This window comes from Melospiza melodia, chromosome 18, assembly GCF_035770615.1.
Source record: "Melospiza melodia melodia isolate bMelMel2 chromosome 18, bMelMel2.pri, whole genome shotgun sequence".
Taxonomy (NCBI): domain Eukaryota; kingdom Metazoa; phylum Chordata; class Aves; order Passeriformes; family Passerellidae; genus Melospiza; species Melospiza melodia.
Genome location: NC_086211.1, coordinates 10214134 through 10228894, shown reverse-complemented (window position 1 = coordinate 10228894; position 14761 = coordinate 10214134). Strand labels below are relative to the sequence as shown.

At 45.2% G+C, this 14761-nt stretch overlaps 2 protein-coding genes across 8 annotated transcripts in view; one reads left to right on the top strand and one right to left on the bottom strand.

The window, feature by feature from the left end:
• Window positions 1–1866: 1866 nt before the first annotated feature.
• Window positions 1867–10184, bottom strand: DEXI (Dexi homolog). Its single transcript, XM_063171082.1, has 2 exons — window positions 9342–10184; window positions 1867–2525 (listed from the first exon to the last, which is right to left on the bottom strand). The coding sequence occupies exon 1, from the start codon at window positions 9867–9869 to the stop codon at window positions 9588–9590; it is 282 nt and encodes a 93-aa protein (XP_063027152.1). The 5' UTR covers window positions 9870–10184; the 3' UTR covers window positions 1867–2525; window positions 9342–9587.
• Window positions 10185–11367: 1183 nt separating this feature from the next.
• Window positions 11368–14761, top strand: part of CLEC16A (C-type lectin domain containing 16A) — a 60374-nt gene continuing 56980 nt past the window's right edge. For 3 of the 7 annotated variants that reach the window (XR_010029959.1, XR_010029958.1, XM_063171075.1), the window contains exon 1: window positions 11370–11512. Coding sequence is in view for 5 of the 7 variants with exons in the window: in XM_063171075.1 (XP_063027145.1) it covers window positions 11433–11512 (80 nt within the window). In the remaining 2 variants the exon portion in view is untranslated. Of the gene's footprint in view, window positions 11513–14761 lie in introns of all 7 variants that reach the window. The other 4 variants (XM_063171080.1, XM_063171081.1, XM_063171078.1 and 1 more) reach the window with 3 other exon arrangements.

Below are 14761 nucleotides of genomic sequence, written 5' to 3'. Positions count from 1 at the left end.
TTTACACATCTTTTTTAAAGTATTAATAAAAGTAAGTATTCTGTTCAACAGTACCTTCTAGTGCCCGTTGAAATTTTGATTTTTCTCTTGGAAACACTGAAACCACACAGCAACTGCTGGCTTCTGCCACAGTAACAGATTTGGGGCTTTGTATTGCAGGCTAATGGAAAGCACTGTGTGTGAGGGAGACTGAATGGGCAGGACAGTTCAGTGGGCTGGAAATGGAGAAATAATTCTTTCTTAACAGGAACAGGTTCTTGCAATGCCAACTGCCAGACTGTAAGTTCAGGATCAGGAGATACAAATGTGCTGACTGAGGCCACCTGCTAATAAAAGCAAAAAGGGGTTTTCATCCTTACTCAATCTTTGCAGTTAAAAGTTCTAAACTTAATCTGGGTTGAAAGTCTGGATATTCTTATGGCACCAAGCTCCTCCAAAATGCTTTTGTCAAATGAGTGCATTGTATATAGAAACTGAATCCACTGGCTACCTTCTAAGAAGCTGTTGTGATCAAATCTCTATTCTAAAAAAATCTTTTAGGATGAGGAAAATGCTGCTCTCTTTATGTCCATCTCTTTTTGTTGTCAAAGAAGCCTTGCTAAAATGCCAAGGATTGTGTTAACATGGTAGTCAGAGCTTGTAACACTCTCCCCATCCTTTAAATGCATGAAGCTGAGCTGTTCTGAGAAATCAGGAATCTTGGTCTAAGATTCAGAATCTCCAAAGTGACTGACTCAGGGAAATGTGTATTGTTTTATTGTGCACTGTGTGCACAAACCCACTGCAGGGAATTTATTACAAACTCCTAGGTACTGCAGTAAGTACCAAAAGTGACAAACTGAACCGTGTTCTTAAAAAGGCATTTGTGGGACCCTGAAAAACTAGTGAAGCCACCTCTGTGAACACTATGAATGAATAATTATAGAGGCAGCAGGAATGCCCCCTGCAGTAGCAAAATTCAGCCTTTACTGTGTTACTATCAAATGGACTTGACAAGTTTGTAAACTTGGTTGTTCTTTCTATAAGTACCTAAATGGGGACTTGGCTTCCCTAAATGTATCTTTATGTGTTAGAATATTGTGCCCTAAGTGACTTTATTGCTGAATTGCTGTCCAGGGACTGTGTGGAACAAAACACTTGTCAGTGCTTACAGGTCCTGAACTGCACCTGAGGAATCCTATCTTGGAGAAATGCTATTTGGTTTGGTGTCAGTGCTTCTCCTTCTGCAGGAGCAGCTGAAAATTGCATTTGGAGCACAGAATTTTGGGAACTGGGAGCTAATTTCTACTGCCTAGGAGCTAAAATGTGCTATTTGAATGCAATACACTGGCAGTATCAGGATACACAAGTTTGTCATTGTTTCATGGGGGATCTAAGTCATCACCCTCTTGTTCCTCATACTGGCTGAGAAGAGACTCCTGACACCATCTGTGTGCAGCAGGGAGCCCACGCTGGGAGCAGATGGCAGACACAGACTGCAGAGGACACACATCATGCAGAGAGTGTCAGCAGAATTGTTTTCAATTCTGCTCTATCCAAAACGTTCTTGATACATCAGCTCAGTTTAAAAATTGCAGAGTTACAAAAATCAGTCTTTTCTAAAAAGTATAATGACAATAAAACAAAACCAGTCTAATGCCTGCCCTAATAACGTGTGGGTTACCCCCCCTTCCCCACACACAGTGCATGATGTTTCAGTTCAGGTCTGATATTTTAAGCAGCTGTTCATGAGAAGGGTTTCCTACCTCCTGGCCATCTCTGCAATCTGGAACTACTTGCATGTACCTGCAGGAAAACTGGAATTTCCTTGAAAGCATATTTCAATTATTTTCTTTTCAAACTGAAGAACAACTCCAACACAACTACTTAATTTTTCATGGAAAAGGTCAGTCTTTATTGTATTGCTTTCACATCTGTACATAGGAACGTGAGCTTAAACAATCTGCAAAGTATCCTGTGTTAAATAATGAATCCACCTGACTTATATAAAATTCACTCTCTGATCTATTTCAAAACTCTCTTTTTAAATAAAATATCTTACTAGCACAGTTTTTGCCATTATACTCCCTGAACAGAACCTCCTTCAGTCACTCCTGCATATTTTCCCCTGAGAAAGCATTGCTTTTGAACTACTGGCTGGTAGAATTTTCAACATGTGATTGTAAAACTGGCTTAAGCTATATGTAGAGTGTGTCCATTTGGGTGACATGGTATTCATTCAAAAGTTTATCAAATCTGGGTAACATCTTGATTTTCTGTTACAATGGAACATAGTTTATCTTATTTTTTCATACAGTCCATCCCAGAATTACCCATGGAAGCCCAGTATGGTGCATGAATCACTGCACTAAGTGCACACACAAGAGGCAAAGACCATGAAGAGAAGTCACAACTGACAAGGTCTGATGACAACTCCTCTTCTGGTTCTCTTGTCCTTATTTTCATCTTTACATTTCAGAGTACAGTTTCTTTCCAGGACTTGATCCATTGGCCTGGCCATAATCCATTTCAGGTGTTTAATGAATCTGTTTAAAAGAAAACACATAAATACAGAATAACCCTCCATACCTAAAATGAACAGAAAAGTTACTGAGTATGTGACATACAGCACCATGTTGTTGACTTATTAGAAAAAAAAATTAAAAATCAAACCCTTTTGTGACTCTAGATAATAATTCTTTGAGAAGTAAAGACCTGCACAACCTTTCAGAAAAATCAATGTCACAGTTTCTGTTCATGTCAGAGCCCACCAGTCCTTAGGAATTTAACAGAGCCATGAAGATACCAGTGTGAGGGGTGTGAGAGTAAGAACCACAGTGCATCACATCAATTACTAGGGGAAGTTCTTAAGAGTAAAAACAGCTGTGACACACAGTGGGGTAACCTATTTTATCCAGATTTTATATCATTAGCCCTACTAATTAAAACAGATGTTTGAACTGGCTACATTATCTTGACTAGGTACTGTTCATTAGAGTGTTTTTATTGTTTGGATCATCATGTTAATTAAGTATTGCTTACATTTGATTTAGTCTCTGATTTTGGTCACTTTCTCTTCTACTTCAGAGTTGCATTGTTCCAACTATTTTGGATCCACTGGTAAGTAGTTACAGAGCTCAAGAACATTTTGGTGTTACTTCTTGGTCTTATTGCCAAGAATAAATTAGTGTTATATTGCTTTATCCCAGTTTATCTAATTTGCCTTGACTGACTCAAATATCCCACTGCTATTAGGAGGTGATTGTTTACAATCATCAGGGGTAAATACAAAGCTGAGAAGATTCCTTTAAGTAGAACCAGAGCTGTGGATTACAAAGGTGCTGGTCACTAGTGACAGCATTCATCTGGTCTTGTGATTTACAGAAAGCTAATTAGTGTAGTGCAGAATGGTGCAGCTCTGAGAGGGGGCTGGCATGAGTGTGTGCTGAGGAGGAGCTGAGGTACAGACCATGAGCAGGTCCCCTGGCTGCCTGCAGCTCAGGACGTCCCCGTGTTGTGTGCAGCAATCTCTGAATGGACAGCTCCTCCCTCCCTCCCCTTTCTGGGCCTGAATGAAGAATGGAATCAGATGTCACAGTTCTGCATGAGCTTGGACAGACACAGCAACAGTGTCATTAACACAGGTGTTACAGGAGGCCAAAAGCAAACAGGTTGATACAGGACTGGGGAAAAAGTTCTTTTATGGATTGAAAGAAGATTAAAAGATTGGAAGCAAAGAATACAACTTGGTAGGAAAGAACTCAGTAGCAGAGTATACCAGGGGCCAATTTTTATTCATCACCATTATTGACTCAAATAAGAGGATGAATAGAGAAATCTTCCAGACTGCAGAAAATAAGCTCTTTCAAGTATTCAGATCATGTACTGATGGGAAGGAAATCCAGAGGGATTTCATAACACAGAGTGGGCAATGGGTGATGGGTTTGGAAAACATTTGCTAAAGGGCTGGGCAGCAATGTGCCATCCAACATCCTGCATTCTGCCTTGGAAAGAACAGAGCAGCCTGCAGATTTTGGTCACGGACAGGAGCTCTCCCAGAGGTGGAACACAGGGCTGTGAGATCGTGGTCTGACTCATCACAACACTTCCATGCTCCTGTGTGCCACTTACTGCAGATTTGGGTCAAAACAAGAGGCACTTTTGTGTCCAGTGAGGCATTTCTGTCAAATGTCTGTCAGCAGAACACACTGCTCAAAATCCTTTCTCTCAAAATGAGGACATGAAAAGGGGGAACAGCAGCTCTACCAGGTTACTCATTTCAGGTTTATCTGATTGCTTTCCAAGTGGAACTAAAAACTGATCCAGAGCAGACAGTTCAGTGTGGTTGTTAGTATTCTGCACTGTAGATCGGATTCTAGGCTGACTTAAAAATAGCACAGCAAAATCTACTGGGTTCCAAAGCAAAGGGTAAAGCTGTCCAATGGTAGTTCCAAACACTGCTGTAGGGCTGCTACTCCAAGACTGTAATTTGTTGTGGCAGATATTAAATGGGGTGTAAATTATACAATTGGCCAGGATATTCAATCCTGCCTTTCTTATTTTCAGATTAGAAATCTGTTCCTCAAATTTCATGAGAACCTATTTTTTTAACAGAAAATGTCAAAAAATTCAGAAAACTGGAAAATGAAGAGATAGAAAATATTTTAAAATATTTTTTACATCTCAGAACTAGAACTTTGAACAGCCTAGAACATACCTGCAAGCCCTGAACAGTATGGCTATAGGATGACTCTAGCATTAACAGCTCAGTCACGGTATCTTTGTTAATTTTGCATTTGAAGTTACTGTTCCTCACAATGCAGGCTGGAGCTAAGGGCACATGGTGTGACTGTTTCACACCCTGACACAGTCTGCGTTCTGTTTCCTCACTTTCTGCAGTAGTGTTTCAGCTCTTGTGGCCTATTTAGGCTCCACTGCCTGAGCAATCCTTGGGTCTTTCTTTCTGGCCCTACAAAAGAGTATTTAGCCTTCAGTTGTGAACTTACCTGGAGGTTCCCCAGCAATCCCTCACTCAGTGCACATCATCATTTTCCATTATACCATTATTTCCCATACATGGCTTCTATTTGACTTTCCCCTTTTCATCACATATATTAGACACATGCTTGTGTCTTCAGAGAGCATCATTCAAACTATTCAGCTATTTTTTCTTTCCTAATCTGTAGCCAAAGTAATAAAATTCAACTCTGAAAAGAACAGTAAGACAGTTTCCCTGAGCAACTGGAAAGATTTAGCAACTTGTGCATATTTGATCCTTTGGGATAGCTGTACTCCTTATAAGCTAGGATCATTATGAGGGGCAAATGCAATGAGTTAGAGACTAAATGTCTCTAAACAAATTATTCTTTTCTTCTATTTTAGGATTTATAGTTATTAGCTGAACTATAGTGTCACTTTGTCTCTCCTCCAGAGGAAACAAACATGAAGAATTAAATTGGATTTGTCTCTTAATTCCTTTGACAGCTTAAAAGTAGTAATTGGCTATTGCCACCTATTGAAGCAAGTTTATTACAGAAAGCTTGACTTTTATAGAAAGAACCACAGACTGTTAAAAAATTATTCTTTAAAGTTACTTGTGGCCGAGGCTCTTAACACATGCAATACTCAGGCCCAAACTATGTCTATCAAAAATTGAACATATCTCTAATTTCTGTGCCTCATTTTAATTCACATTATTTACAGCACCATTTGGAAACAAAAAATCTGCTTACTCTCTTGACATTATATAAATAAATGCATTTGGTAGAAAACTGTCCATGGCTGTGGTTATTGAGTCTGCATGGACAGCTGAACAATTAACCTTGATTTTGTCTTCCTTCCATCTAGAATGGAACTCCTGTTAAGTACACATTTCTTTAAAGCAGAGCTGTCAGGTGAGTTTGAACACTGGACTTCTTTTAATTTTAGTAACAGCTAAAAATTCAAAACATGGTTCTAAAAATCAGAGCAATTGTTCTTAATCCTGTTGCTACTGTAACTCATAAAACAGCCAACTGAGCTGTATCATGGAGTCAACAAATCACCTTGGTGATCTCTACCAAAAGAGGAAAAATTGTGAAAAATGGCAAGGTAAAATAAGTAACAAACCACTCTGTTCAGTATTTTTAATATTTAAAGTTTGAAAAGACAGAAGTCAGGAAGTAGATTCTGATACATTTAAATGTATCCTGACAGTGTTAGTGACATCATTCTTCTGATCTGTCCTTTGCAGGACATCTCTGCTTCAGAGCACAGGCACAGGGGGTGGCTGTCCCACAGACACTGAGCTGCAGTTCTAATTGGCACTATATTGATGAGCTGGAGAGTTAAGCTATGTTGGGGTTTTTTGATTCAGAATTTAGATACTGGCATTCATTGGAAGTGCTGAGTCACAGGTTTTGAGAGCTGGATTCTGCTCACTGCAGATATTCATCATAATTCATCTTACGAAAAAATACAGGTAAAGCATGTACTGCAAGATTACATCAATTCAGTCTTCTTATTCAGTTCTCATTATTGATTACTTTTGCCCATTTTATTTCTGATAGGAGTACTTTGTGATGAGTCACATCTGATTTTATGAAAGTATGAGAATAGTCATATGACCTTATTCCAGGGGTCTTCAAATATATCGTAAATAACCTGAAACACTCACACAAAAACAGCAGATGACACAAACAAGCTCAATTCTGTTCAGGTTACACAGATTTAATTTCTTCATTTGAATAAGCCAGGAAACATTTTTCAGTTGCTTACTTATCTGTCTGCCTTCAATCTCTGCCACCAGTTTTGCTCAGGAACTTGAACATCATTTTGCTTCTACTGAGTTTATTCAAGTGAGGGGTTTGCTGCCAGAGAGCACAGAGCTGTTCTGATCCATGAGTTCTTTTATTTTTACATCTAAATCAGCCTTTCCTCACACTGCAGAAGGTCCTCCTGGGATTTGCCCCCTCTGTTTTCCCGTCACACGTCACTCACGCAGGGTGCGAGGCACAGAGGACGCTGCAAGGTTTCAGCTCAGGATAATCACAGCTCTCTGCCTGCTCTCAGAAATCACTGGTGAGTCACATGAAGAACCCTGCTCTTTAATGCAAAGAGTAGGCCTGCATATTCTTCATCACTGCTGACAAAACAGACCCACTCTTCCTGCAGTGTCTTGTGAATCCTCAGCACTTCTGGGTGCAAGGGAAACCTCCCCAGGCCAGGAGGGCAGGGGTTAACACTCACACAGCACTGGGTCACTGCAGGCAAGGCACCACAAGAATCTAAATCTTCCCTTCCAGGGCCTTAGTGCTGCTCCCAAAGCAGAAAACACAGCTCCAAATTAGGGCCCTCTTCTGCCTGCTTTGCTGCTACAGAACTGCTGAGGAGGAATGGCACAGAACAGTGAAGAAACCTGTAAGAGGATATGAACTCAAATCCCTCATCATGGTGGTAACACTGTGGCTTTGCCTGGTAGCTAAATAATTATGCAATTTGTAGCCTGGTTGCTATGTCTGTAAGTATAATTAAATAGATAAACAGACAAAACACAGTAATTTTTTTGCTGCCTAAGAATTGATCAAACTTTAGGGATTTATGATTTGATTCTCAATGGAAACCACCATCTACCTTGACAGCTTCCAAAAGATGAAAGGTCAAGGGTGGAGCTGGTACCTGTGCAGAGCTCCATGAGCTCTTGGTGGGTAAAAATGGAGCCTTACTTCTGAGCTTTGAGAAAACCTCTGCATTTTGGTTTCTGCATATGGAGGGGTTTATAGTTGGAATATCAAGAAGTTTCCAGAGCTGCTTATCTTATTAATAAGAAAGAAAATTTTAAGAAGCCAAATAATCTACATGGAACTGAATGTGCTCATGACAAATGGTATTTGTATAGTAGGAAATTTTTTTTTCCCACTGAGGAAAATTGTGTCTGATGCTCTCCTTAGGTCTTCCTGAAAACTAGACACAACTCATCAAAACAAATTCTAGACAGAAAAAAAAAAGTTATTTAAAAAAAGTATTTTTAATCCCTCTACTAAATAGCATTGGAGCAGTAAGATTTGGAGTTTAGAGAAAGGTATTTTGAGGAAGAAAATGGATACAGTTTTTAGCACCAAAGATTTTACTTGAATTACCATCAATTTTTAGGAAATTCTTTCCTGGAATGCAGATCATGTGTATTATTTGTCCAGCTGAAGAAGGAGACAACCACAAAAGTAGTCAATGGTGTTTTGTAGGGAGGATTGTGCTGCTCCACACCTTCTATTCTAGCAGAAGGGACTCTCATCCAGTTGCTTGGGATGGACCACCAGATGTAGGCATAGACACTTCCATTTGCAGTGACTATATGCAGTGAGATTTCTTCAGTAGCAACAAAATCTGTTCACTCCCTTGTTAGGCTCCCACATGCCTTGGGCCAAGCCTTGTTCAGCTGTGTTTGTGCAATCAATGTTACTCCAACACCAAAAATGTCCAATTTTGCCTTCTAAATTACTGACCAAAATCAGCTAATTCTTTAAAAATAATCTGACTAGAAATATTCAGGAGATAATTTTAACCTATATGAAGGACAGAACTACAGGAAAGGTTTGTTTGGGTTTGTTAAATTAGAAGACTGGTTAAAATAGTTTGATATTAACTGGTATTTGTGTGGTGTGGTCACTGAATTCATACTTGTAACCCTATAACTGAATTTCCTATTTCCATCATTTCAAACAGAAAAATAAAGATATCCTGAACTGGTTTCCAGATTTACAGACAATATTTTGCTAAAAAAATCTGCTGGCAGATTTGCTAACACATTTTAATTTAAACTGTGAATGTTTTCATTAACATACATTTGGCACAGAAAGTCCTAGCTAGAAATAGTGATTTTTCTTCCCAAATGCATTTCAGTGTTTTAAAATGCTAAATCCTTACATTTCCAGACTTTTAGAATCACTCAAAGCTACCAAAAAAAAACCTGATCAAGCAAAACCCTCGTGCTACAATTAAAATGGTGAGCTGGGTAGTTTGTCACTATCCAAGAGAGTGGTTTTAAAGGGCAGCAAATTAAGATGTATTTCTGGCTCGAGGAAGGTCTCCGAATTGTAATAAATGTTAACCGGGATGCTCGTTTCGATTCAGGGCTGCTCTCAGGACCGGATCAGCAAAGTTGCTGCCCGGCAGCCCCCCATGCAGAGCTGCAGTGGCTGGGGGATCAGTCCCGGAGGACTGATCAGGGCCGCTGTCCCCGCTGTCCCCGGGCGCGGCGGGGCAGGGAAAGCGGCGGGGGCGGCCCCGGCCCTTTGCCCGCAGCGCTCGCCCGTGCCGGAGCTGCGGCGGAGCGTGTCCCGGCGCCGTGCCCGCTGTGCCCGGCCGGACACTGAGGAATTACTTACTTCACTGGCGAGCCCTCTGCCTCTCCGCGGGCCTGCCCGGCGGCAGCGGGTCCCGGCCGCCCCTCTGGCCCCTGCACCGGCGGGGCGGGTGCCATTTGGAAGGGAAGATGTTGCGCACAAGGAGCCGCGACGGGGTCGCGCAGCGGAGCCGCGGCGGTCCCCGAGCTGAGGCCATGCGGGCACGCCGGGCCCCTGCCCCGGGCCAGGCGGCGGCGGAGCTCAGTCGCTTTGGAGCGCCCTGGGGCGTCACTCCAAGTACCCGTCAAACACATCCAGCTCGCTGTCCGTCTCGTAGAGCACGGAGCCAGGGTCGGAAAGCATCCCCAGATCCACCAGAGCCTGGTCCATATCCTCGGGCAGGAAAACGATGCCCACATTGAGGACGATGTACTCCATCAGGAAGGCATAGTACAGGATCAGCACATTGACAAAGAACAAGCCCACGTAAAACATATAGGGCAGCACCAGCAGCGCATGGAAGGCCCAGGACTCCACCGAATCCAGACGTGCGGAGACCGCGGCGGTCATGCAGCCGTGGGGGCTGCGGGGGCAGCGGGCACCGACCCGCCCGACCGGCGCGGGGGGTGGAAGGCAGCGGCGGAGCTGGGAGCGGGGCAGGACTGTACGCCGCAGCCCCGGTGGTAGCAAAGGGCAGAATCTCTGAGGAGCCGGATCCGGACTCCGGGAAGAGGCGAGCCCCGCAGGGGCGCGGAGCGGCCGGCTCGGTCCCTTCAGTCCCCGGAGGAAGAGGCGCCCGGCGGACGGGCGAGCGGCCAGCGCGGGTTCAGCGGCGCTGCCGCAGCCCCGCTGCTGGCAGGAGGGTGCTGAGCGGCATGTCCAGCCCGGCTACTGCAGTCCCGCCGCGGCTCCCTCCTCCTCCTCCTCCTGCCGCCCGCAAACTTTGCGGAAGGAGCCCGCAGGCGCGTTGGGAGTGGGCTCGGAGCACCTGCCAGCGAGCCCGGCCTGCGTGGCAGGACCGTGCTGCCCGCCCGCCCCTCGCTCCCCGCCCCGCGCCTGCCTTGCCGCACGCCGCCGTTGTTTACCAGCGCCGCGCTGCTGCTGGCGCGGGGCGGCCGTGACGGGCGCCGTGGCCTCCGCCGCGTTGGCGGCACTGGGGTCCCGCTGAGGCTGCACGGGGGCTGCAGGAGACAGGGGCCGCTTGCGCGACCCTCGGCTGCGCGCTCCTGCCTGCCGAGCTCTGCCGCAGCCCGCAGCCTGCGGACCGGGGTAGCGCGGGCAGACTGGGGCTGTGCCTTCGCCCCTGGAAGTTGTTTCACGACCTCTGCTGTGACCGAGGCCCTCCTGAAGCGGCACTGCGGGCCCGGCCCGTCTCGGCTGCGGTGCAGGTGCTTCTTTACCTATACCAAAATATAACCGAAGGCGGGATTTTAAACTCGGTCCATTTTTGACACTGCCTGACAAACTCTTCAGCTTTTACATAGATTTAGTTTATTTCTCTGGCTAAAGCAAAAAAAAAAAAAAAAAAAAAAATTCAAAACTAGGTCAAGACAGTCAAGAGTCCTCTTCTCTTTGTTCTTCCTCAATATTTAGGCCGATTTAAAATCCTTACTGGAAGAACCTCAGCAAGGGAAATTCCAGCAGCTGAATTTCTGACGCTGCGTCTTGCAGCACAGGAGTGACCCCACAGAACAGCTTCGTTTGGGCTATGGAAGCCGAACAAGGAATGTCAGGCAGGGGCCAAATTTTACCTCAAATCACAACACATTTAGGACGTACTCGTAAGACGCTTAATGTGTTTTGGTTTTTTTTCTGGTTCGGATGCCTTTTACTCTCTTATGTTGTTCTAAGCAAGCCGGCCCCAGAGCGCGCCCGGCTCAGGCCCCGCCCCGCCCCGCCCCGCCCGTGTGAGGGCTTGGCCCCGCCCCCCGCGGTGCTCCCTGGGACTCGCAGTCCGCGGGCCGGGGCGGGGCCGAGCCGGCGATTTCCGGCGTGCCCTGGCCGCGCATGCGCTTTGCGCGCCGGTTCCGCCGCCGAGGCTCCGGGCCGGTCCCCGCCCGCCGGTCGCCCGCTCGCCCCGCGGGGCTATGAGGCCGTAGGGCCCGCGGGCCGGAGCAGCCTTCCACCGCCAGCATGTTCGGCCGCTCCCGCAGCTGGGTGGGCGGCGGGCACGGGAAGGCCTCCCGCAGCATCCACTCCTTGGACCACCTCAAGTGAGCGAGGGGCGGCCGCGGGCTCGGAGGATGGCGGGGCCGGGAGGGGGCTCGGAGGGGGGCGGTTGTGGCCGGGCTCCGTCCGCAGAGCTGCTCGGGGCAGGTTTCCCTCGGAGCCGGCTGCGGGGCCGGGAGAGGAGAGGGCGGCTCGGCGGACGGCGCTCCCCCGGCGCTCGCTGCCCTCGCCGGGGCGTTTTGCCGCAGCTCTCCTGAGGGGAACGCGCCCGGAGCAGTCCCCTGTGGCGGAGGCTCTGAGGTCTGGTGTCCGCCTCACGGAAACCGGCCTCTCCGTCCCAGAAAGTCCTCAGGGCAGACGTAGTTCGTCATGTAATGTCACACTCCGGCTGCCATACGTGTTTGTTTTGTTTTTAGCAGTGCCACAGAGTCTGCGGGGGGGTAGAGTGCAAGGCGTGATAAATACAAGAAATACCGCATTCCTCGTGAGGGAGAACTTTGTTTGTTTCCTGCGGGCGGCTGAGGCGAGGGGCTGGAGCCGGGGTGTGGGCAGTGCAGCTCCGGTGTGAGGGGAGGTCCGTGGCAGCCGTGAGTCACGGCGGGCCGGGGTGTGCCCTGCGCTGCGGGACGCGGCAGCTGCTGCAGAAGGAAAGCGCTGAGCTTGAGAGCTGTAATGTGTTCTGCAGCCCCACAGCCGTGTGTTACTGCTGCCCGCTGAAGGTGGAATAGTTTTTCCCCAGCTCTGCCGCTGGAGAGTTGGAAGGGTGGCAAGGGATAAAAAATTTAATTTCTCTGTTCCATTTTAAGTGTTCCGCTCTTGCAAGAAAAATGAGAACCACCTTGATAGCTTCTCTTTGTACTGAACGAGAAAAGGAGGTCATTGAGATATGAAGCATTTTCTAAATGAAATCACTGTGACTATGTAGCTCATTGAGAAAAAGTGCTTTGTAGTTTTCAGTCATCTTGCAAGGAGGACATTAATGGGTTCTGACAGTAACGAGCAGGATGCCCTGTACGGGATTTGGATCTTGCAGTTGTTTTATCAAGATGATTTATGGATTCTGGTCCTTGTCTCTAAACTGGAGAAATGTTCAAAATGAGCAAGACTATCTGAAATGCAATGCTTTTTACCAAAGACACGGAACTCAAGCCCATGAATACAAAACTAATGAGGCAATGGCATTGCAGGAATAATTTTGAAAGTATTGTAGGTCAGACTAGCACGCCAATGTAGTCTGATTTTACAGGGAAAAGGGGGAAAAGTCGTGGTCAGATGTAAACATAGGAATGTTCTGCTGAACATCCAAGGAGTAGTTTTTGTGTACTGCTCAGCATTAGTGGAGCTTTAGCTCTTCCTGACTTTGATCTTTGACGTGAAGATAGAGCAAGAATGCTGGTGCGTGATGAAATTTGAAAAAACTGAATTTAAGTTTAGGAAGAAAAGAGCGAGATTTACTTTCACATGTCAGAAAAATGTGTCCATATGATCTGTTGGGGCCACAGAGAATAGAAAAATAGCACCCTACCTCATTTGTAGCAATGGGGAATTGGGCTGTAAGTGTTGTGGCTTGTTATCAGAGAGTTGGAGTATATATTTATCTACTGAAGTACAAGCTTTGGTCTGTTTGCTTTTTTGCATGTGATTTCTATAATTATGAATCTGAAATGGTCATATATAAACGACAGATAATACTTTGATCTGTTTATACTATGTATATTTTAAGTGTTTGTTTATCCAAGCTGTGTGAATTTCAGCTTCTAGCTGGATGCCAACAGGAAAGGTGAAATTGAAGTCTTTTCCAAGTATTGAAGTGGGTAAAGTAACAGAAGGAAAAAGGTGAGAGAGCCTTTGCTTTGGGGTCAAGAAAGAAAGACAGTCTCAGTAAGCACACTTGATAAGCTGTTTATCTTCTCATCTTTTCAACTCGTCAAAGCCCCATTTTGTGTTCCATATGAAGGAGCTGAGTACAACACACCTGCCTTGCCATTGCAGGTTAGCTCAGCCTGCAAAAGGTACATTATGCTGTGTTACAGGGGTGAAATCAGTCTGGGCTAGCCTTGTGGGAACATTTTTAATTTTTAACATGCATAAGGCAGAGTTTAGTCTAAATTGTAAACAATCCACATGCTTAGTGATATCAGCAGCATTATTGCTTTTGGTCAGTGAGTGCTGGATCTTTCCCATCAGCTTTAATGCAGTTTGTTTGAGGTTTGCTTTTGAAATTTTGCTATTCAGTCTTCCTGCAAACACACCAGAGAGTGGATTGGCTGAAGGAAAATTGTGACACACTTTGCATTGGGTGTTTTTATACAGTCTCTTGATCTAGGGAAAACAGTTAAAATTTAATCTAACTTCTGAAATGCCATCTAGAGGAGGATGGCACAGTGCTACTTACTGCCTGGGTACTTCTCAGAGAACTTGATCTGTGTGTCTTTGTTTCTAAGTCAGACTTTCCCCCTACTTTTCTGTGGTATTTTACACAGCCCTGTTGCTACTGTCAAGCACATTTCCCATGGCTGCTTCTGCACTTGGTATTTTAATTGCATTGTGACTGCACAAAGGTTCCGTGCCACTAAAATTGGGTGCTGAGCGTTTCCCATGCCTTGGTCAGATGCAGTGTCCATAAAGGTGTGCTCGAAGTCCTTTTCCATGGGTGATTCATTTCCTGAGGCCCTGTCTGTGCCATGCATCAGGTGTCCTGTGTGAGAACAGTGTGCAATTACCTGGTCACAGGCAGTGAAGGAGCAAGCCTGCTATGGGCAGGTCTGGGCTTTTAAAATTTGAGTGCTTGACTTCTTAAACTCTTACCTGTTCTAGTGTATTTTGTAAGTATTGAGTAGGAAAGTCATTAATACTCACAATATTCACAAGTTACTATGTTGCCCCTTTGAGCATGAGTTCTAACCAGAAAAATGTTCAGAATTTTATTGGGTTTGTTGAGTTGCTGGCAACTTCTCCCACTGATTCTGATGGTATTGAGTGCTTTGGCACTTCCTGCATGATGTATTTTTGTTTAAACCCAGTCTTCAGATATAGAGAAGACAAAAATCTCCTCTTTAAAAGTTTTGTGTTTTGAAGCACAAACCTGATCCCTCTGTAATCAGCATTTAGAGACAGCCTTTAAAGACTTACCTAAATACAAAGATACTGGGTTTGTGTGATGCTTCATGTTCTCATAATATGGTATTTCACATGTCTGTAAAGAGAAGCAAGTATGTGTGTTTCCTTGTACATTTTCAAGCAAACAGGATAAATAAAAAATGAAATAAAAAGGAATAGCTTGAAGGTGAAGC

Bases quoted from the DNA above. Each gene is read 5' to 3' on its own strand.
- DEXI (XM_063171082.1), bottom strand. From the start codon at position 9,869: ATGACCGCCGCGGTCTCCGCACGTCTGGATTCGGTGGAGTCCTGGGCC.